Source organism: Mustela nivalis (assembly GCF_964662115.1).
Source record: "Mustela nivalis genome assembly, chromosome: 2".
Lineage (NCBI taxonomy): Eukaryota > Metazoa > Chordata > Mammalia > Carnivora > Mustelidae > Mustela > Mustela nivalis.
The window spans coordinates 83,298,439-83,323,585 of NC_139021.1; the positions used below are offsets into that span (position 1 = coordinate 83,298,439).

At 36.4% G+C, this 25,147-nt stretch overlaps 1 protein-coding gene across 10 annotated transcripts in view; it reads right to left on the reverse strand.

The window, feature by feature from the left end:
• The window catches only part of RP1 (RP1 axonemal microtubule associated), a 357,833-nt gene that overhangs the window by 62,729 nt on the left and 269,957 nt on the right, over positions 1-25,147 (reverse strand). For all 10 annotated transcript variants that reach the window (XR_014308427.1, XR_014308428.1, XR_014308429.1 and 7 more), the window contains exon 22: positions 15,906-16,069. Coding sequence is in view for 7 of the 10 variants with exons in the window: in XM_082719229.1 (XP_082575355.1) it covers positions 15,906-16,069 (164 nt within the window). In the remaining 3 variants the exon portion in view is untranslated. The remainder of the gene's footprint in view (positions 1-15,905; positions 16,070-25,147) is intronic.

The following is a 25,147-nucleotide window of genomic DNA, read 5'->3' on the forward strand; positions in this document are numbered from 1 at the left end:
TTCCAGATTGTCAAATATATTGCCGTAGAGTTGCTCATAGTATGTTCTTATAATAGTTTGTATTTCTTTGGTGTTAGTTGTGATCTCTCCTCTTTCATTCATGATTTTATTTATTTGGGTCCTTTCTCTTTTCTTTTTGATAAGTCGGGCCAGGGGTTTATCAATTTTATTAATTCTTTCAAAGAACCAGCTCCTAGTTTCGTTGATTTGTTCTATTGTTTTTTTGGTTTCTATTTCATTGATTTCTGCTCTGATCTTTATGATTTCTCTTCTCCTGCTGGGCTTAGGGTTTCTTTCTTGTTCTTTCTCTAGCTCCTTTAGGTGTAGGGTTAGGTTGTGTACCTGAGACCTCTCTTGTTTCTTGAGAAAGGCTTGTACCGCTATATATTTTCCTCTCAGGACTGCCTTTGTTGTGTCCCAGAGATTTTGAACCGTTGTATTTTCATTATCATTTGTTTCCATTATTTTTTTCAATTCTTCTTTAATTTCCCGGTTCTATTTCTTCCTTCCCAATATGTATACCTTTTATTTCATTTCCTTGTCTATTTGCATTAGCTAAGACTTCCACCATGATATTGAAAAACAATAGTGAGAAGAGATATCCTTGTCTCATACCTGATCTAAATTAGAAAGTTTCAAGTTTCTTACCATTAAGTATAGTGTTAGCTATAATTTTCTTTTGTAGATATTTTGATCAAACTGAGTAAATTCTCCTCTATTCCTAGATAACTGAGAGCATTTATCTTGAATTTGTGTTTAATTTGGGTGAAACCTTTTTCTGCATCTACTGATATGGTCATAAGTTGTTGTTGTTTACTCTGTTGATGTAATGGATTACATTAATTGATTTTTGAATACCCACAATAAATCCCATTTGGTCATGGTATATAAATCTTTTTACAGATTGTGGGATTCAATTTGCTAATATTTTGTTGAGGAACTTTGCATCTATGTTCATAAAAAATATTGAACTGTAGTCTTCTTTTCTTGTGATGTCTTTAGCTTTGGTGCTATGGCAATGCTGACCACATAAAATGAGTTAGGAAATATTCCCCCTGCTTCTAATTTTTAAAAGAAAATGTAGAGAATTGGTATAATTTCTTTCTTAAAGGTAGAATTCACCAGTGTACCCATCTGGACATGTTGCTTTTTATTTTAGAAAGTTATGAATTGATTCAATTTCTTTAATAGACAATTTATTTAGGTGGTCTATTTTTTTGCATAAGTTTGGCAAATTGTGTCTTTCATGAAATTGGTCCATTTCATCTTGATCTGTCATTGGTTTTATTTTATTTTTGTACCTCCAGAGGAAAAGATGAAAACACCATATATTCATATAATATCCCTTTTCTTAAATAAATGGTAGCATACTTGTTTTTCTCTACTTTTTTCCACTATATTACATCTCCTGGAAATCAATTCATAATAGTATATGGAAATAAAACCTCATTCCTTTGCATAATAAATAATTTTTTTAAGAAAATTATTCAATGACTGACTTTTCTGAACAGGATTTGGGGGCAGTAATACTGTGTAATTTCATTATTTGTTATACATTTTTCTAACCATTAGTTTTCTTAGATAAATCTTTATGTTACATCAAATCCATTAACTGTTAGAGTCCAGATCAATCTCATGTTCCTTAAGAGGTCCCTCATGACCATTGGTGCTACAGGGTAATATTCACTATCATATTTTTCTATTTTTACCTATGATATCTAATTGTCTGATCAATTGCCCAAAATTCTGCCCATGTGTTTCCTTCCAATCATCTCCATGAGACAATAAGGAACATATTTATATAGAGTCCCAGTGCATGTATCATATTGATTCCCAAAGTAGCTATGAAAACTAATTTGAAAGCTGAATTCTGATTAGACTGAAAAATAAGCCAAAGTTTTCAGTGAGATTTTTTAAAAATAATACTTTGAAGTTTTAGTTGCCTAGTAAGTTTAAGAAAATGCAGAGAATATTCAGCAAAAGATAATTGCTGCTGAGTTTAGGGTTGGTCATGTTGGTCATTTGAGAAGCACAAAGAAGCACAGAAAAAAAAAATGAACTATGAATCCAATGAGAGGCAAATTTCTTGTCTCCCTTAAGCTTAGTAAGCTACCCTGTTTTTATAGAATGACATTTCCAGCACACTCTGATCCCAGTTGAAAGGTCCACTAGTCAACAGCTATAAAAGATTTTGCTTTAGCAAGTCCCGAGAGAGAACTGTAGATCCTTTCTCTGAGTGCCTAAAACATTTTTTATCTATACTGTTTAATGGGACACTAAGTCATAAAATTTCTGGCATCTTACCTGTTTCATGTGCACATGTCCCTTCTCTTCAATGTGATTGTTCCTTGTTTTATAGTTCTGTACCTATCAGAGGTCTTAGCACAGTGTTGAAAATATTGTGTGTACTCTATAAACACTTGCTGAACTACACTGAAATGAATAATATCCTTTGAAGACCCTATCTTCTGAGGAAGAAATAATTTGGTCTTTCTGAAATGCTTTTTGAGAAACTGGATGAAACATTTTGTTTAGATCCTTCTTTTTTTTAATTTATTTTTTTTATTTTCAGCGTAACAGTATTCTATTCTTACACCACACCCAGTGCTCCATGCAATCCGTGCCCTCTATAATACCCTGGTACCCCAACCTCCCACCCCCCACCCCTTCAAAACCCTCAGATTGTTTTCCAGAGTCCATAGTCTCTCATGGTTCACCTCCCCTTCCAATTTCCCCCAACTCCCTTCTCCTCTTTCTTTCCCCTAGTCCTCCATGATATTTGTTCTGTTCCACAAATAAGTGAAGCCATATGATAATTGACTCTCTCTGCTTGACTTATTTCACTCAGCATAATCTCTTCCAGTCCCATCCATGTTGCTACAAAAGTTGGGTATTCGTCCTTTCTGATGGAGGCATAATATTCCATAGTGTATATGGACCACATCTTCCTTATCCATTCGTCCATTGAAGGGCATCTTGGTTCTTTCCACATTTTAGATCCTTCTTAAGAACTTTCTAGTCTCCTGACTCCAAATGGATATTTGAAAATATTTCTCATTTTTTCCTCATTAAACAGTTTATATTTTTAGTATCTAATACTGTCTATTGAATATCACAATTAAGCAGTCTATTTATAATTCAAAAATGAAATTCTCCTACTGATAGGCTGGTTTCTTCTAAATCAGGGCATAGTAAGAAGCACCTGAGTGGCTCATGTAGTCAGGTATCTGACTCTTGATTTTGGGTAAGGTCATGATCTTAAGGTCATGAGATTGAGCCCCACATCTGGCTCTATGCCCAGAACAGAGTCTGCTTGTCCCTCTCCCTCTGTTCCTCCACCAGCTCATATGTGCACTCTCTCTTTACCTCAAATAAATAAATAAAATATTTAAATCAGGACATACTAAAAATGCTCCAGCTGTTGTTATATATTGTCATAGAAGAAAAATATTTAATAAATATTATTCCTAGGCTATTCTACCTTTATTATTTACAAGTTCTTTCTTGAATATTACTTTAATTTTGCTGCTACAGTCTAAGACTTTTATTCCATTCTTGGAGAAGTTAGAGCATATAGACTTATGTCCCTGAGTAATACTTTATTTGCCCAACTGGTTATTGAGCCTTTATACATATTAAGTTTTTATATAGAATTTTAAGCTCTTTATTTAGGACAATTCCAGAAACAATCTCACAAAAGGAAATAAATCTATCTGCCTACACACACACACACACACACTTCTAGTTTGAGCTTAGAGATGTAGAGAGTTGGAAAGGATGGCATCACTCTCACCTTCACAACAAGAAAAAGCTCCAGAATAAACTGTAAATTAATTACTTTTCTTGAAAACTAGGTTCCAAGGTAAGAAACTAACCCCAAAACAAGAGAAAGACAGGCTTTTGCAGGTAGACATAGGACTTGAATATTTGCTTATCTGGGGCAGATGCCAGCAGATCTCCTATAAGTCAGTACAGTAATTCACCTAGAAATTCTCAACAAATTGCCAAAGGCTAGTGTGAACTATCACAAAAGTTTGCCCCTACTTACAGACTATTCCTCTAAAAACCCCACTAAGCATTTGCAGGGAAGATTAGGGAGAACATTAAGAAAGATTTCCTCCTAGTCTGGCTGGGAGGAGAAATAGCAGTCAATTCTTCCCAGACCTATTTCTGAAATTCTTCCCAGACCTATTTCTCCTCTATCTCCCCTTTGGAACAGAGAATTTAATCTGCAGAAGGAAGAGCAACAGAAACAGTCATCTGAGGACAATGGTGGAAACCCACTGCAGCCTGGGCAGAGAAACAGGAAGAGAACATATCTCTGGCCCTGGAGGAGGAGGAGAAATCTGTGCTAGACCCACTATATCTGGAGAAGGGAAGGAACACTTGTGAAGGACATAACTCCAGAACCATGTTCATAATGCCCAACCAAGACTAAGGCTTAATCAGAATATCAGAAAAGATACATACCTGTTTCCTACCCTCTCGTCACCACATTAACAACTTTTCAGTAGAAATAACAATGGTGTGTAAACCTGGTGATTCACAGACCTGTACCCCTGGGGATAAAAATATATTTTTATAAAAAATAAAAAATTAAAAAATAATAAAAAATAACAATGGAATACAGCTGGGAGAGCAGCAACAGGCAGATCAGAAGGGCCACATCCAAGTAGGGGTGCTCAAGTCAGTTGGGAAACAAACACAGAGAAAACCTCTCTGACCAATTAGAGTATGTCCTAAACACAGGTGTTCTTCAAGGAATCTGAAGACTGTGATACACTAAGTATAACCACAGCAACAGCAGTCTTTAATCTCAGCCCAACTACTGATGACATCAGCATGAATTCTTAAACCAAGTGCTGAGCACAGGGAGGTGTGCTTATCTGCACACAGGAACAATACTGACCCTAGGGTCTTCTATTCTATACAACATATGTAGTTTCCAAGAAAACAAAAGATCATGGAAAAAGAGAGGAAAACGATAGTCTGAAAAGACCAAGCAATAATCAAAACCACACTCAGATATGACACAGATGTTGAAACTACCAGACAAGCAATCTGATCTAATTATGATAAATATGTTAAGTGTCTAATGGAAGATGCAGACAACATACAAGATTACACAGAACAATTAAGAACTATAAAAAAGAGCTAGAGCAAATTCTAGAAATCAAAAACCTAGTAACAGATGTGAAAAAAATTTGTGACCGGTTTATCAGTAATTTCAACATGGCTTAGAAAAGAGTCAATGAATTTTTAGGCAGGTTAATATAGACACAAAGAGGGGGGAAAAACAAAACAAAATAAAACAAAACAAAACAAACAAACAAAACAGAGTACCCAACAGCTGTAGGACAATATCAAACAAATAGTCTTATAGATACACAAATGGAATCCCAGAAAGAGAAGAAAAAGAACAGGGCCCGAGAAACATTTGAAAAAGATAATAGTCAATTTTTTTCAAAATTAGATGCAGCAAACAAACCACAGTTCCAAAAATCTCATCAAGCAGGATAAACACTAATACACACACACACACATACCCCACTACTTATACCGCCACCACGCCTAGGCACATCATATTCGAAATGCTGTAAAGAAAACCAAAGACAGACAAAATCTTGAAGGCAGTCAGAGGAAAAAGACACATGAACAATAGAAAGGATAAAAATCATAGCAGACTTCTTGTCATAATATATGCAAGCAAGAAAACAGTGAGTAACATCTTATGGTACTAAAAGAAAAAACCCTGGTAATGAAGAATCCTATACCCAGTGAAAATACTATTTTAAAATGAAGAAGAAAAAAAGACTATCTCAGAGGAGCAAAAACTGAGGGAATTCATTGCTAACAGACTACTCAGCAGGCAGGATTGAAGGGAGCTGTTCAGATTATGAATTGGAGCTTTGATCTACACAGAGAAATGAAGAATGTCAGAAAAAGAGTAAGTTGAAATAAAATGCTCTTTTTTTTTAATTCTCTAAAAAATAACTTACTACTTATGTCTAAAGCAAAGCAGTAATTATATGTTGTATATTTATGCATATGTAAAAGTAAAATGTATGATAGCAATGATACAAAAAATGGGAGGTAGAAATTAGGACTATTCTGTTATAAGATCTTTATAGCCCACATTAATTGGTATAATATTATTTGAAGGGAGGCTCAGATTATTTTAAAACAGGTATTTGTAAACCATGGGACAACCGCTAAGTTGAAAAAAAAAAGAAGTATAAATGATATCAATAGAGGAGTTAAAACTGATTAATTTTATTATTTTTCAGATCTCAAATTTCTTTTTTTAAATTTTTATTATGTTAGGTCACCATACAATCATTAGTTTTTGATGTAGTGTCCAAGATTCATTGTTTATGTACCACACCCAGTGCTCCATGCAATACATGCCCTCCTTAATACCCACCAGCAGGTTCACCCATCCCCCAACCCCTCCCTTCTAAAACCCTCAGTTTGTTTCTTGGAGTCCACAGTCTCTCATGGTTTATCTCCCCCTCCAATTAATTTTAGAAGTTTCATTAAATACAGAGATGGCAGAAAAAGGAAGGAAGGACAAAGGAAAGAAGGAAATAGAGAGAGAATGAGAAAGAAAAAGAAAAAAGAAAGAAAGAAGAAAGAAAGAAAGAAAGAAAGAAAGAAAGAAAGAAAGAAAGAAAGAAAGAAAGAAAGAAAAATAGATAGATGGAGGAGAAAAGAAATGGAAGAAATAGAAAACAACCAGCTATATGATTTTATTCCAATTATAAATAATCACTTTAAATATGAATGGTCTAAACATAGTTAAATGACAGATTACCAGTGAAAGTAAAAGAGTGAGAATTGACTATATACACTCTTTATAAAAAAACCCACTTTAATTATGAATATGTAGATATATTATAAATATCTATAAATTTTAAAGAGAAAGAAAACATTTTGGAATTTCAGCATTTTGCAAAGCATGTCTTAATAAATGTTTTTGAATAAATATGTTTGCATAATTGGGATTTATTTCTTTTTAAATTAAGATTAAAAGTTATACTAATTTTTTTTAAGATTTTATTTATTTATTTGAGAGAGAGACAGTGAGAGAGAGCATGAGCGAGGAGAAGGTCAGAGGGAGAAGCAGACTCCCCATAGAGCTGGACTCCGGGATCGTGACCTGAGCAGAAGGCAGTCGTCCAACCGAGCCACCCAGACATCCCAAAAATTATACCAAATTTATATGACATTAAAACCAAACATTTCATAGTTTTCTATCATTTCATTTTTATATAACAATAGCAAATAATATCACCAAGGTCTTGTTGAATCCCATCATAAAAAAACTTTTCTCATCAATTAACATAATCTCAAAATGAGCAGGTTTTTATTTTCATGACCTGATTACTTATAGATTTTGCTAATGTAAGGAAAATCAAGCCCAAAAATGTTGAATAATATAACATATAGAAGACATTAATAACTTTTACTACCATAAGTCTGTAGAAAAAAAAGAGAGACACAAAATACTATATAAGCTAAGACTGTATATTTTAAAAGAACATGAGGATAAAAATAGAAACCAAATTAGATATCCAAGTATATGTGATAATGTGAAACCAGGATAAGAACACCTTTATAATTTACTTTTACTCCCTGAAGTGACAACCAAAAAGATGAAGAATGTTTTCTATATTATTTTTGATGATTAAAATATTCTAAAAACAAGGGTGCTTTGGTGGCTCAGTTGTTAAGCATCTGTCTTCAGCTCAGGTCATGATCCTGGAATCCTGGGGCCGAACCCTGCATCAGGCTCCCTGATCAGCGGGAAGCCTGCTTCTCCCTCTCCCACTCCCCCTGCTTGTATTCCCTCTCTTGCTGTGTCTCTCTCTGTCAAATAAATAAATAAACTCTAAATAAATAAATAATAGAATATTCTGAACATAAATCACTTCAAATTCATGCAACTCAATATGCAGAAAGAATTTTAATGCCCCCAAAATAAAGCATGTGAGCATGATGATCTTCCTCCTCTGTTGTCTTTATGCCCAAAATCACTTGAGCTATAAACTTAATTTACTAACTGGCCTAGTTTGCATGATATAATTTGTGACTCTTTCAATAATAAAATTCCAGGGAACAAAACAATGGAATATTATTGAACCACAAAAAAAGAATGACATCTTGTCATTCATTATATTGTGCACTTTAAACTAATATAACATTATATATTAATTATACTAGTATTTAAAAAAATTATACTAGTATTTAAAAAAATTAAAAATTGGAGCTAACAAATGGATAATAGCCCTAATAATATTTTTAAAAATGCAAAATGCAATTTCAGTTTCTTTTTTAAAAAAATCCCCATAACACAAAATTGTGTAATAAAAACCACAAGATTTGTAGGAAAGAGGGAGGTTGGGAAACAACAATCAAAAGCTTTATCAGTGGTGTAAAAAAAAGATAGAAACCTAACAAAAATGGTAGCAAATTTTACACATGCTGATGGTTAAGAAATTCATAAGTACCACAATAAACGTAGCACTGAATATCAAGTTTACTTGTGGAAGAGATGTGGAAAGAATTGCAGCTTATGAGTTTTTGCCAAGTAGTAGAAGGGTTATTGGAAATTGGAAGGCAATTTTTAACACAAGATGTGGACAGATGTGACTTACTTATAACACACACACACACACACACACACACACATTGAACCGAGATAGCTGGTATGTTTCAAGTGTGTAGGTGTGGTTTTTATAGTCCTATGTGACATGGTTGGGCTGGGTAGAATTTACTGCATTGCATTCACCTGCTATTTCTTGTGGATGAAATGCACATAGTAAGCAAATATGAAATTCTGATCATACTCAAAATTTTCCTTAATATATCAATCATGTTGGAACAAATTCACATTTGCAAAACAAGTGTTGGAGCTAAACTGGTTATACTTTATTTCTATCTTAATATTCCTTATTATATTTATTTCTTATCCTAGTGTCTAGTCTCAAAGACTAGTGGTGTCCTCCCTCTTTATAAAAGCTATTCTTCCAACAATGTTCTTGCTAGTAGATAAATTATAGATTCCCTTGTCTTTTTAGGGATCTGACTATAAAGCTTACACCCATTTTCTTCAGCTATCTTATGTACAAAAAGGGCTCTCTATTGTCTTCTCCTTCCCACTAAAATGGACAGTTTTGTTTTTGAAGAGTCCTATTCTTTATCCTGTGGCATCCTCTATTAAAACACCTATTTCTCTCTTCACCTAATAAACTTACAGGGAAAGTGGCTCTGTATCTAGAGGCCCCATTTCTCTACACACCATGATAGACTCCTTTACTTCCCCGTAATCTTTCTCAGTAAGATCACTGAAACAGCTCTCTTAAAAGACACTCACATCTTCCTTGTTGGTGAATTCATCATCTTCTTTCCATTTCACCCACCACCCTTGTGAAGCGTCTGACTGCTCTTCACTGTTTTAGCTTTCTAGGGCTTCTGTAGCAAAGTACCACAACCTGGGTGGCTAAGAACAACAGAAATGTATTATTTCACCATTATGGAAGCTAGAGTCTGAAATCGAGGTTTCCATGCTCCCTCTGAGACTCTAAATAGAATATTTCTTGGTCACTGACCAGGAGATCTGATCCCAGCACCCACAGCTATCATGACATTACCTACCCACCTGCCCAATATTTGCTTGACCAGAAACCCAGAATAATAACTAAGGGGATAATTAGGACTTTGCTGCTGATCCTAGAAAACATGGCCTATAAAGAGTGGTGGGTGAAAATTCCAAACTATAAGAGACTGGAAAGAATGGGAAGAAAAAGAGGAGAAGCAATAAGGATAAATCAGCATTTTTCTTAAAATCTGCAAAGAAGAGAAGGAGTAAGGTCAGTAATTTAAGAGCAGATTATTTTTTAGAATAAGAAGGACATAAGCATATTTGATAGACTGAAGGCAGGGATTAACTAGAGTCATCTGGAGATGCAAGGAAGACTAAAGATAGCTGATGAAACACAATCTTGGAAAATGGAAGAGGTTGTGATCAAAACTACAGAAGTGTTGATCTTTGCAAAAAAGAATTTCACCCAGTCAAGAGAGAGGGATAAGAGAAAGGGATCTTTCTCTCTTGTTTCAGCTAACTATCTAACATCTAACTCAGAGTAGACATTAGCAAACACCCTTTTACATTTCTGCCCACAAATGTTTTTGGCTTCTAAGGAGTGGGCTATGCCTGGTAATCCTCCAATAAATAAGTAATGATTGCTATCTGAAACCAACTATCATTTTGTTTTAATACTTAGCCTTTCTCAGAAAATTTGCTCCTTCTGAAAAGTTATCTGCTTTCTGTAGTTTATTCTGTATTGAGGTTTTGTTTTCTGTAGTTTATCCTATATTTAAGCAACTCTACTGGCTCTTTTGGATAAGAATTCACATGTGAAAATTGGGTGTTCCAAATGTAGATGTCATTATAAAATACTTCAACTATTTGAGGAAAAAGATCAAGTTAAAATTTTTTTAGGACCTGTCATCTATAGGAAAGTCAATTATGTCATCAGGGCACTGCATAAGGTGGCAATTCCTAAGCTGCCAAACGGAGTCAATATGAAATATTACCAAACTCCAAATTTCAAGTCCACCTAAAGAAACAAAGAAACAGGGAGAGAGAGAATGAGAGAGCAAGGGGGGGGGGTGCAGGGAGGATGGAGAGGAAGAGGAGAGAAAGGTATAGAAAAATACAAAGAAGAAAGAAATCCAAAGTTGTGCCAAAATCAAAATGACATGTTGGCATCCATTTAGCTAATGGCTAATAATTTGTAGCTCCACATGAACATCTAACCTTTCAACACTGAAAAGGCCCAAGATAAACGTTCCTGTTATTCCTTATAGACTCACTGCCTTACTCTAGCCTAGCCAACCTAGTGTTGGCTCCCTCTCCTTCTTCCTCCTACTCCAGCCTCCAGACATGTTTCTACGCACACCCTCCCATGCCAGCAATAGCCACCCACCCACCATCTGCCAAGCTGCCTTCTTGCCCTCATTCATCTGAGAAATTTTCTTAAATCCTACCCCATCAGGAAAACAACCTCAATTTGTGGGCAGGAACACAAGAGTCTGCCTCTGGAGTATAAAGACAAGTGTTTCTATTAAGCCTTTTAATTTTTTAACTCTTTCAATCTATTCAATAACATCATAAGGTATTATTGTACCCATTTTACAAAGGAGGAAATTCAAGCTTATAAATATCAAGTGAATTATCCATATTTCCTTAGACAGTAAAGGTCAGAATTGGAGCTCAAATATAGGTCTTCTGATTCCTGCTGATATAAATTGTTCTAAAAAAGCAAAAATGTATTATACTTTCTATTCTAGGAACATAAGGGATTTTCAAATGGTTGTGCAAGTGCCCTATGAGTTCATAATAAATATTAAACCTATTCATCTACAAAATGAATTGACTTCATGCAATAGTAAACTAGAAGCAGGAAACCACTTTCTAAGAGTGAAGGCCTTAGCTACCAACATTCCCAAGCAACAGAGAGTACTATTTAGTGTTTCAATTTGCAAAAATGCAATATAAAGCTCAGCTAAGTCTCCAGGCAGGTTTACAAGTGAATAATAACCGTATAAGATACATGGGATACCTTTATGATGCCTCCAAGGTATAAATGATCACAAGGGAAAATCAACAATGAACGCCCCAAGAGAAAGAAGCAAATATTAAACAAATGTCACCAGAATCATTTTTATTAAATTCTCATACTTTCAACAGATACCCATGAGTGTCTCATCTATATCAGTCAAGATTCAAGAATTAGCAACTAAACAAGGTCCAGCCCCTGTGGTCTAGGAATTCTTCTCTGCCTGTATTCTTCAAACTTCCTGCTATAACAGACGCTGCTCTGATTTTTGTTTTGGTCATTTGGAGGGATGAATCATTTCCTTCAGCCTGGTTACCCATGACATTCCAGTTGCTCCTACAAGGCTGACTCCATAGTCTCTAGAGTCTTTTACTGGAGTTTCTGGAGTTTTTACTATAAAGCCTGACATCACTTTGCAAGCCCTTTTTTGATGTTGGAATCCTCTACTCTCTGTACACCTATCATCAAGTTCTCCTTCAAGACCTATGATTGCATCAAGAAAACATTACAGCTGTCCCACATCGCCACATACAACATGAACCTGTTATACAAATGAAAGGTTTTTACTGTCCTGACAATAATGAGATACCCAATGTCATAACACCACTTGGCTGGTGGCTCTTAAGTTTCATGGATTTAATCACATGACATATTATAGGCTCAAGGTCACATTTACATTGGGCTAGATCCTACTTCTCTATAGCTGATAATAAAAATCACATCCACAAATAGAAGATGTCATAGAGGAATAGAAATTTCAATAAAATAGAACAAAATATGATAAAGAAAAAAAGGGATATCACAGAACTTCTGGAATGATTCATTAGGTTCTCCATAAAATTTGATTGTTAAAATCAAATTTTCAAGAACTCTGGAAATTAATTGAAGATCTTCAACAATCTGAAAAGCATTCATTCAAATGAAAATTATGAGCCTTGGTAAGAACAGAAGGGTTTATGTATTGTATTTTGATCTACTTCCATTTTTTCTCTCCCCAGTTCTACAACATCCTTAAAAACCAGCACACTTACAACCATGGTAGCTGTAAAAACCAACAGGAAAGTAGTTTACATCCTGATACAACATAGTCAAACTACTGAAAGCCAAAACAAGGAGAAAATCTTGAAAAGAGCAAAAGAAAACAACTCATCATATACAATAAGATTAACAGCTGACTTCTCATCAGAAATCATGAAGGTCAGAAAGCAGTAAGATGACATTTTCAAAGAGCTGAAAGAAAAAATTGTCAACAAGGAATTCGATTTGCAAATTAAGACACTCCCAGGAAAAGAAAAATTGAGAGAATGCATCATTACAGGAAATACTAAAAGGAATCCTTCAGGCTGAATTAAAAGGACACCGGAAGTAATTTAAATCCATACCACCAAGAAAGTTAAAAGAGAGCTCACAAAATGGGAGAATATATTTACAAGTCATATATGTAATATGAGCATCACATCCAGAATATATAAAGAACTCTTAAACTAATTAGAAAGGGATAAATAATCCAAATAAAATGAGCAAAGGATTTGAATGGACATTTCTCCACAGAAGACACAGAAATGTCTAACAAGCACATGAAAAGATACTCAACATAATTAGTCATTAGGGAGATATATATCAAAACTACAATGAGACATCATATCCACTAGGATAGCTAGAATCAAAAGATAGACAACAGGGGCACCTGGGTGGCTCATGAGGTTAAAGCCTCTGTCTTCGGCTCAGGTCACAGTCCCAGGGTCCTGGGATTGAGCCCCACATCAGGCTCTCTGCTTGGCAGGCAGCCTGCTTCCCCCTCTCTTTCTGCCTGCCTCTCTGCCTACTTGTGATCTTTGTCTGTCAAATAAATAAATAAAATCTTAAAAAAAAAAAAGATAGACAACAAATTTCTGTTGGTAGAAAAACAGAAACCCTCATATATTGCTGGTGAGAATATAAAAGTGGTCAGCCACTCTGAAAAACTTTGTCACTTTCTTAAAATGTTAAACATTGAGTTACTACCACATGATACAGTAATTCTATTCCTAAAGTACCTATCTTAAAGAAATTACAGTTGACCCTTGAACAATGCCTGGGTTATGGATGCCAACCTCCCACACAGTGGAATATCTGCATGTAACAGATTGACTCCCTCAAACACTTAACTATTAATAACTTACCATTGACCAGAAGCCTTAAATGATAACATAAACAGTTAATAACACATATTTTGTATATGTACTATATACTATATTCTTATAATAAAGTAAATAGAGAAAATGTTATTAAGAATATCACAAGGGGGGCGCCTGAGTGGCTCAGTGGGTTAAGCCGCTGCCTTCGGCTCGGGTCATGATCTCAGGGTCCTGGAATCAAGTCCCACATCGGGCTCTCTGCTCGGTGAGGAGCCTGCTTCCTCCTCTCTCTCTCTGCCTGCCTCTCTGCCTACATCTCTGTATGTCAAATAAATAAAATCTTAAAAAAAAAAAAAAAAGAATATCACAAGGAAGAGAAAACACATTTATAGTACTGTACTGAAAAAAATCCACATATAGGTGGATCTGCACAGTTCAAACCAGTGTTGTTCAATAGTGAATTGTATAAAATATATCCACAGAAAAACTTTTACATGGATGTTCATAGCAGCATTATTCATAATAATTATCCACATTAATAACTAAAAGTAGAAATAATTCAAGTGTCCATCAACTGATGAATGGATAAATAAAATGTGATATATTCATACAATGGAATTTGGACAGATAGTGATAATAATACTGGATAATAATGGATAGGTATCTGGTTTCCTAAGGTTAGAGAATATGAGGTTGGAGAGTTGCTGCTAGTGGGTCTAGGCTTTCTTTTTGGGGTGATGAAATATTCTAAAATTTGAGTGTGGTTATAGTTGCACAACTCTATGAATATACTAAAATCATGAATTCTACACATTAAATTGATGGATGTTATGGTAAATTAATCATATCTCAATAAAACTCTCTTAACAAAAAGGGGAAAAGTGAAGATAACCTCCTTAGATCCACAGTCACATACTGTAAGTTGCAAAGATGTCCAAGAAATCTTAATTAAAAGAACTAAACAGGGGCACCTGGGTGGCTCAGTGTGTTGGGACCTCTGCCTTCGGCTTGGGTTCTGATCCCAGAATCCTGGGATTGAGCCCCACATCCGGCTCTCTGCCCAGCAGGGAGCCTGCTTCCTTTCCTCTCTCTGTCTGCCTCTTTGTCTACTTGTGATCTCTGTCAAATAAATGAATAAAATCTTTAAAAAAAAATAAAGAAAGAACTAAACACTATGTATGGCATAAATATATACCATGATTTGGGATGTGTAGTAATGATTTAATAACAACTAAAATTTACCAGTTGCTTACTATGTCCTGCTAGGCACTGTGCTATAAACTAGACATTTTTACAAAGCGCTTTGTCAGAATGCATCAAGAGTAATCCTATCACTCAGAATTCACATAAGGAATTAGATAGCATTGTTTAGGGAAAAAAAAAAAGAAGAAACTGAATCAAAAACACATTCATTATGCCATCATTTACAAGTGAAAACCTAGAAGTCATTTAAATGTCCAATAGTAACAACAACTGTAGCATATGGTTAATTTCATATATTCAATATTTAATCAATAAAGATTATAGTTTGCAGGACTGTGTAGCTCCTTGCATAAATAAGGGGTTGCAGAATTCCTTATGTACTACAGTCGTAACAGCAAACATTTATTGAGTTTTTCAGGCATTCCAATAAATACTTTATATACATTAATTCATTTAAGCTTCATGTTAACCCCTTGAGGTAAGCATTGTAGAGTGGTTGTCAAGGTCACCATGCTAGTAAGCGGTAAAGTCAACGTTTGAATCTTGGCCATCTGCCTCCTCAGACCATGTCTTAGCCATTAGGCTGCCCCACCTTTCTATCATAGCATCATACTCCATGGATATGGATAAGAACTAGAAAAGATATTCAACAGTGGAAATATTTGGTTTGATGGATGGATTAGGAGTAAAGTTTTCCACTCTTTTTTTTTTTAATTTTCTAAAGTTTGTATACTTTATGACATTTATGTTTTAAAAAATGTGGAAAAAATTAAAAATCTTTTATTCCTGTTATTACTCCTGTTTACCTCTTTACTCCTATTACCCCTTAGGATAAAAGATTTCATGTCTACCAAGAGAATGTAATGCAAATACAACATCAAAACAAAGATTTTCTATTTCATCTTAGGGAATGTAAATCAAAATATATCTTAACAAGCAAGTTATAGCATATCAATTTTACCTTGAATATATCTGCACTGTTAGGGTTAAACAGCTGGTATTTTCCAGATCCCAAAATAATAGGACCTGAACATGTTGCTTCTCCATAGACATAAAGAGATACTGTTGCTGTAGTGCCAGCATTTTCAAGATCCCCAGTGACAATGGTCACCTTCCAATCTCCTTCTGCAAAGGAAAAAGGAAATTAATACAAAAATGTCGATGAAAACCATATTAATATTAGGAAATGAGGGATTCTACCTAATCCACTTAGTTATGAAATGAATAATTAGTGAAATCAAGAAGTATTAAAATAACTGCTAACCATGGACTCCCTTTTGGAAGCCAGCATGTGGAAAAGTCTTGGAAATAATAGTTTATTTTAATTACAAGGAAATAACCAGTAAGCTTTTTAAGATTGCAGATATTTTGGGGAGAAACACTGAAAGGGAAGCATTTAGCATTGGTAATTGGGTGGAAGATTTAGGAGTTTATTCAGCATCACTGTCAAATCTTCAGGTGGGAACTAATGACAGGCATATTGATAAGCTGACATTAAGACATTATCTGTACTAGGGAAGAGCCTTGCAAAGCTGGGGCTGATAAAGTTTGGTGATCCCAGCAAAATCATGGCAAGGATGTGGAAAACCTAAAGACAAAGCAAAAAGAGCTAAAAATTTATTTAAAAAAAAAATTTCTAGTGTCCCCTAAATGTTGGAACAAACCAACAAGTAAGGAGTAAAATATTGCATGAAGGGCCTAGCAGAACTGAGAGGGTTTGGGATGGGGGAGATGAAGAAAATTGGTGTTTGAAACAGAGGAAGACCATGTGTCGTGTAAGCAGATTGGATCATTGAACTTCCTGCCATGGCAACGTTAAAACCACAGAAAGGCTGAGACAGAGCATGACAGAAAATATTTTTTAAGAAGACCTACAACTTGTTCCTGATTAGTTTAGTTGGAAAAACAAATAGATATAGCATTTATTTAATCATTTGGTGCACTTTGGAAAATGGCACCATCAACTCCAAAGCAGTGAAACCCTCTCAGTGTGACCCGACACCACACAGTCTAGAGTAACAAAGGATAGAGTCCTGTCTGCTAGAACTCTCTACTCATTATAACTGATCCCTGGATTGCAAGGGCTAATTTAAAGATGTCTATTATTATTGTCAAAGACACCGCCGTATGTGTATACTTTTGAGTATTCATTACATTTTCAAAAGGGGATGAAGTCCTACCACCATTTTAGATCTCTGAGTTCTCAGTAAGCCCTCCACTCAGAGGTTGTCTTTGTTTTTAGTACATTACACCACTCTCCCTGGTCCCCAGTCCATCCACAAAGATCATAGGAACGTCTCTAATCAGTTTGATAAAACTTGCATCAGGTAGATTTTGCATAATGCTACATTTGTTACTAAAGATGGAACTTAAGCCCCAGTACCAAAATGTCAAGGGAGGGATATAACTCACAGGGGTGCACTCTGCGATTTCCACCTTGTAGCAAGTTTACTTTGAGGAATTTCAGTTCATTTTCAGTGAGAAAATTAGAAAATAAAAAAATTTCAAACTATAATCCCATGAGAATCCTACCATGGTATCAATTCTTATAGAAAGCCTTCCACCTGTGCCTTGATGCATAATTCAACAAGTTGAAGTATCTCATTTCCTGTTTTTAGGTCTTCTCTCCTATCTCATCTTTATCTCCTTCCCCTGCCATCTGGGGTTTTGTACCATGATAGCATGGGAAGAGGGACACAAATGAGTTTGCATGTTGCCTTGCATATCTTGTTTACTACAACATCAACAAATAGCAATGAGACATTGATTTATATAATATTCTTATGTTCTCACCTTTTGAAATTGCCATGTCACCACAACATGAAATTTAAAGATGGAATAACCAATGAAATGTCTTTTGTGGTGATTTTTTAAATTGTTGTTACTCTCAGCATGATTTTCTTTACTAGCACTGGGGAAAAAATTAACTATTTCAGTATTCCCTATAATATACTTTTAAAATGTGATCATTTAGCTTCTCTAAGAATATCTCCCTATCTAAAATATGAAATAGTTAAAACATTTGTAGAAAATATCATAGAGGTACAATCTGAGTCTATATTTATTTATTTATTTTAAGATTTTATGTATTTATTTGATAGAGAGCACAAGTAGACAGAGCAGCAGAGGGTCAGGCAGAGGAAGAGGGGAAGAAGGCTCCCGCCAAGCAGAGAGCCCGATGCAGGGCTTGATCCCACGACCCTGGGATCGTGATCTGAGCCGAAGGCAGACGCTTAACTGACTGAGCCACCCAGGTGCCCTGAGTCTATATTTAAATGAAAAGTTCCCTGAGTCTATATTTATATGATTAGTTCCATTAGGCTGCAAAACAGTTCACTTTTATCAGAGTTAAAAATATGTTTACAATTTTTATATCTCTTATTATGTGTCACAATTCCAAGCTTTTGTTCTGTAATTTTCTATTGGGAAACTATCTTTACCAAAAGAATCAAAGAACATGAGTTCAGATATTCTAAGTGTCTCTTCTCTTTCCTTTCTTATAGCTGTTGTCTGTTCAACCCCAAGGAGTTTTATCTCAAAATACTGTAATCTGCTAACCCCTTTAGAAAAACCAATTCAATTAACTCAAGAGAATTCCATGTAATTGAAGTCTAAATATTTATCTCATATTTACCAGTGTTTTAAAGGTTTAAAAAAAAAGTTTGTTGACTATGCAATAAGCCATTGCTGAGACTCTACCTCAGACTGTCCCATTTTATTCTTTTTTCATTGGCTCTCAAAGCTTAAATTTGGAAAGATACTATAATAGTTGCCTCCATTTGAAGAAATCCTGCTACAGAAAAAAGAAAACTTTTCTTGGAGACTACGTCTATGGAGGTTTATTTTTCTTTTGTGTTAAAAATGTTTAAAAGTAGTCTAGATATACCCTATGATCTCCAAATAGCCCAACAATACATTTATTTTTTATTGTGTTATGTTAGTCACCATACAGTACATCATTAGTTTTTGATGTAGTGTTCCATGATTCATTGTTTGTGTAGCACACTCAGTAATAAATTTAAATTTCTCATCAATAATAAAGTAAATTTTAATAGCTTTCACTTTAACAATAGAAAGTATGTGTTCTGTATTTGCTATTCTCATACAGCTAAGTGCAATTAGTATAGATAAAAACTGAACGAGAAAATCCTGAACTTCAGGATATGAAGCCATGCAAACAACTGGAATTCAATTAATATTTGTTGACCAGCTGATTGGTTAGTATTAAGTGTCTATATTACGAACAAGCATTGTGATAGATATTCAAGAGGCTCTCTATGGGACTATGTGAGTCAAATTATGAAATCAGACTTGACAGTTTATAAAGCTCACCTAATACCAAATTCATTGATCATTCACTACTAAGTCAGAGGGTAAGCATCCTTCCTTTACAGAGATCACAGACCAGGGGTTGGCAAATTATGGCCCAGTGGCCAAATCCAGCCTGCACCTGTTTTTGTAATTAGTTTCACTGGAACACAGACACAGTCATTTGTTGATGTATTTTCCATGGGTGCTCATGTGCTACAACAGCCAAGTTGGGTAGTTGCAACAGAGATCATATGGCCTGCAAAGCCCAAGATGCATATTATCTGGCCCTTCATCATAAAACTTTGCTGACTCCTGCTCTGTATGATCGATATAACTCAAAAATGTCCTCTCCAGCCTCCATTAGAACGTGTGCTGTTTCAGTCTTAAACCATGCAAGACTTAAACAATGCAACCACAGCTAGCAAACCGCACTGATTTCCTAGTTTACATCTCTGCCTCCATGCATGCCTCCATCACTCCGTAAATACCAGGTTAATTTACAACAGGCACTCTAGACAGACAAGGCATATTCTGCTATGGCAGACTGTATTAGTTAAAGGCCTTACTCATATCTCCCAACCTACCTGCTCTTTTGCAAAGCGACCATTTTATCTCTCTATTAAGAGGTAGAGTCTATTGTCTCTGATCGAACCTGGGCTGCCCTTGGCCAATATAATGCAGCAAAGTGACATTCCAGGGCTTCTGAATCTACATTGGTCTGGGTCTGTTAGAACACCCTCTCCAGATACTCCCTCTTGGACCTCAGGAGTTGTGCTATGGAAACCTAAGGCACATGGGAAAGCCTCATGTAGGAAAGTAACTCCAGCTGAGCTGCCTGTGTCATCAACCAACCAGTGGAGTGGGTGACCCATCTTGGATATCCAGCCAGCCGTAGCTTCAGATATCTGTGCAAATGAAGTACAATCAGACTAAAGTCACGGAAGTTTCCAAGCAAGAATCACCTGGCTGAGCCACATCGACCCACTGAAAGGTGAAAGATAGGAATCAATTACTGTTCTGAGCCACTAAGTTTTGGGGTGGTTTCTTATAAAGCAAAGGAAAACTGGAAGAGCTGCTGAAAGCATTTCACAGGTAAGAGGTTTCTGTTATCTTTCACTTATAAAGACCATTAGTGTTTCTACCAGGAGGTTTTATTCTTAGCATGTAGGCAGGGGGATTTGACTGAGGCATCTCCTTCATTTCCTAGGAAAAGGGGAAAAAATAGATCACAGGTTTACTGTTAACTGTTTCCTTTGCAAGGTTTTCTTATTAGTTGGAGGTTTATTTTTAGGAAGGCATGAGTGAGTTATTTTGGTGAGCAAAATCCCTATAGCTATGAAGTTCAAGAACTCTTCCTTAGATCTTAACAATTTATCTTTACCCATTTTGTGTATTTTGTTACAGGGGTTATACACATTTGCCTTTATAGCTCAGAAAATTGACCCTTTGTAGAATAGAGAAACATCTGTATCTAGACATATTTTCAGTTACTTGGCAACTGCTCACTGAATACTCAAAGAAATGTTAAGGAGGATGCATGTAAATTAAGCTCTGACCAAGTAATTGTCAGTTCAACATACTGAGGGAAAAACTCCTCAAAGCACATTAAAAACTATGGAACAGGCATGTTTTCCCTGATCATGCACCAGATAGTAAACATATCCCCATGACACTTACCTTAACAGAGCAGGACACAATACGATGCAGTGAGAGTGACAAGACTTAATGCCCCTCTGCAGACTGCAAACTCGCACTGCTCCAATTACAATCACAGGTAGACTGAGACAGCCTAAGAAGAACGATACCACCATGCATCATGAAGCATGTGCTTGGCTCTAACTTGGTGGAGAGGTTGAGCAGGTGGCAAGGAAGGATGGAGGAGAGCTGCCTGCAACTCAGGGGAACAAAAGCCCTAAAGTTAACCAGATCCACCCTCTCACAAACCCCTGGGAGTCTCCCCCAAACTCTAGGTGATGAATTCTACCCACTTTCCCTCTGTTCCTTGAGAGAGGTCAGAACAAGTAAAACTTTCTCCAACTTTCTATTTATGGCAATATTTTAACATTGCTAATAGATTGCTGTGCCTGTCAAATACTTACCTCAGCTCTGTTCATAACATTTTGGTATCCCCTGCACCCTTACAAAGCATCCTCTGACTCCTCTGAAATCTCTCTCATGCCGCTGCTCACACACCGTCCTTTAGCTATCTTGAAGGGCCTTTTCCTACATCCAGGGTCTTGCCTGAAAGTCACTTCCTCCAAGAAGCATTTCCAGGCACCCTTTCCAGTAACTAGAATGAACCCTTCTCTCAATAGCGATGTTGGACCTGTGCACACTTCAACCCTGTGATATACAAAAAAGTTCCATCTCTCTGGCCCTCCTACCCCTATCTACCCAGCCAGACTCTAAGCCCCTCAAAGGGCAAGTTTTTGTCTTATAGTCTCTGTATCCATAGGATCTAGTACAATACTTGGCATAGAGTCCTAAAATGTTCGGGGATCCATTAAGAAATATTTTGAAAAATAAAGACTACATGTATTAGAAAGGATATTCAAGGCATTAAGAATGCCTTAGCATAATATATTTCTATTTCTCAACAAAGAATAAATCCTTCTCATTGTACATCATTCAGGTCATTTTTTGTATACAGGACAAGGACATTGTTATTTGCCTCATAATTGGTCTTGTTATTAGCACAAAAATAATAGAAACAATATTGACCTTGTACACCCAAATTTTGAAGGGCATGCAAATATATTTTAGTGAGATTTGGCAAAGATACACAAGACAAATTATTACTTTATCCTAATTTTTGATAATTTTATCTCCAAACAATTCTATCTATATAAACTCACAAATCCTTCAAAATACAACCTCATAAGAGGATCATGAGATTTTTAAAATTTTTTTTCAGCACTTTACAAATATTTTTATTCTTTCAAAAGACAAATATCATTAATCCTATTATACATACAAAGCAATAGAGAAATGATGTGCTCACTACCACAGGAGTTAGGATAAATCTGATACAGAATTAGAAACAGTTACGCTTCCTGGAATAAAATGGTTTCAAACAATACTCAATTTTCTCCATTTTAAGTCTGGAAAACAAGCATAAAACACTATCAGAAGTGAATCTATTATATATTTTATATTGATATTGGTTTCGGGTAAATGTCATATCTATGGTTTTGTTTATTATTTATTGCTGTGTGACATGGTAAATGACACCCCAGTTTATAGGGCTGAATAGAGAAGCAGCAGCAATAGAGACCCTTCTTGGCCATGGGCCATTCTGCCTGCTCCAGCCAAATGCTGCAGTGGGGCTGCTGTTGGAGGCTCCAAACCCTGACATCTTCTATCACAAGGGAAAATGAAGTTTAAACATTATCACTGACTGGGTATGTGAGGTCTACAAGCTCCGATTAAGTTTTTTATAGATATTATATTTACTGAATTCTCACAGCATCTCTAATGGTCTCTATTATCATCTCCACTTTCTAAGAAAGAATTGAGGCACAGAGAAATACAGTGACTTCCCCAAGCCTAGCAGTGAATAAGTGGTGCATTCTAGATTTAGGATCTGCACTGTTAGCCAGGATGCTCAGTAGCCTCCCTGCATGTTGGAGCTTGTTAGATATCACTGTGAAGTTAGGACGACGGTTCATCACTGCAGTTTACTCTGAATCCTCTGCCTTTCTGTTTAGTATATTCAACTCCACTTCAAATCTTGATTCTTGACAGGGGAGTAGCATGGTGGCTAAATGGCAGGCTCCTGCAGGGTCCCCCATGTTCCCTGTGACCATCCCCAACCTGGATGCCAGATTCTCATCAGTGGTATTTCTGCCTTGTCTTTATTCCAAGTTTCTGTCAAGTTTATCCTTCATGCTTGCTGCTAAATCTCACCATGCCTCTACTGATCATCCTCCTTACCACAGCTAGAAACCTTAGCTTGCCTCTCTTTGAATATTTGCTAACAATTCTCAAGTACTTCTTGCTCTAGCTTCCAGGCAACCTATTAGGTCTAAACTTACTTTCAGAACCACATCACTGGCATCATTAAGAGAGCAACTCATGATCCTCAGTTACAAAATTCAAATCTTGACCTACATATGCAGTCTACATGAACTACTCTCTACCAACTCTACTGCTGTGGTTATCTATTGCTGTGTAACAAACCATCTGAAAACTGAATGGTTTCCATCAGCAGTAATGAATTCTTTGGCCAATGAATCTGCAATCTGAGACAGACTTGGCAGAGAAAGTTCATCTCTGCTCCATACAGCATTGGCAGGGGTGGTTCAACAGCAGACAGAAGGGTCTATGTTCAAGATTGCTCTCTCCTGTGACTGGCAAGTTGGTACTGGCTGCTGGCTGAAAGTTCAGGTAGGACTTGGGACAACAGCCTTTATACTTCTCCATTTAGACCTGTGCATGTTGTCTGGGTTTGTCCGTAGCAGGATAGCTGGTCTCCAAGAACAAACATTCCCAGAGAGAGAGCCTGGCAGAAGCACTGTCACATCGTTTGACCTACTAGTATATGGCAGAAACACCACATGAATAACTTTTGTTCCATGCTATTAGTTGAGGCAGTCTCAAAAGTCTGCCCAAGTTCATTCCACCTTTTGATGGGGAATTTCCAAGGTTCTGGAAGAGTAAACAGGATAGGAAATTTAGTTACAGCACTTTACCAAATATAGTCTGCCACATCTACCTTTCCAGACTTGCATATCCCAACACCTCAGCCCCCTTTCCCAACAGAACCACCATTCTCTAGGTCAGCAGTTCTCAACTGGGGTCATTTCTCCACCCAGAAAACATTTGGTGAATACTAAAGACATTTTCCATGGTCACAACTGGTGGCTGAGTGCTATCAGCATCTAGTGCATACTGGTTCAGAGATGCTGCTAAACATCCTATGGTATACTTGACAACTCCCCCCTGCATAAAATTATCCAGCCCAAAGTGTCAATAGTCTCAAGCTTGAGAAACTTTGCCAGACCAAGTAAGAGTCATTTGATTAATCCTATTTCATCCCAAAATGCACAATCCATTTTGTGAATTATCTCCAAGTAGAAATTGGTTGAAAGAAGGTTCTTTGTGGCAATGTGTCTGTCTATCTGTTGGATGTTCTGAAGATCTGAGATCATATTGTTGTTTTAGTATCCAACACATTATATTCAATTACTATGTTGAATTATGGGTATTTTGTTTCAGTCAGGAAAATATATGAACCAACAGTCTAGAATCAATACAGCATAAATAACTACCCAAACACTGATCATTTACTGTCAGGAGAAAAGGAGGCCAAAGCCAAGCAGGGGGCATGAGAAGCACTGCAATGTTTCCCTTGTAGTTCACCTAACTCTTCCAGGCAGACCCATGTCAAACAGCAAGTCATAGCAAATATCTGGCCTCTGATGAGAATTTCCATGAGCTCACCTTCTTCCTCCTGCTTCCAAACTTGCCCCCACATTGACTTCTCTTTTCCCATTTAGCCACACTGGAATTTGTTAATCAAATTTCGAGCAACGTGTGTTGGGACTGGTGAGGCGATCCCAGATATGGTGTCTCTGGCATCTCAGCTATACACATCACGGGCACTTATCTGGGACACTGGCGCCTCAGGCCCACCCAGGTTTCCAGGTACCCACAACATGTCTTCCTATGCAGGAAGAAATACTGACCAAGCAGGTAGAAGATTCTGAACCAGGAGTAGGTGGTCACTTCTTTATCCATACAACTACAAAAACAATGTGCCATAAATGATCAGAGCGGGAGGCAATTAAAAGCCATCTACACTTGATTTGGGATGTATGGTGATGTTATAAAAAAAAGTTTATATTGTTAATTATGTTGAATCCAATAATTAAATTCTAGTTTCTATCCTAG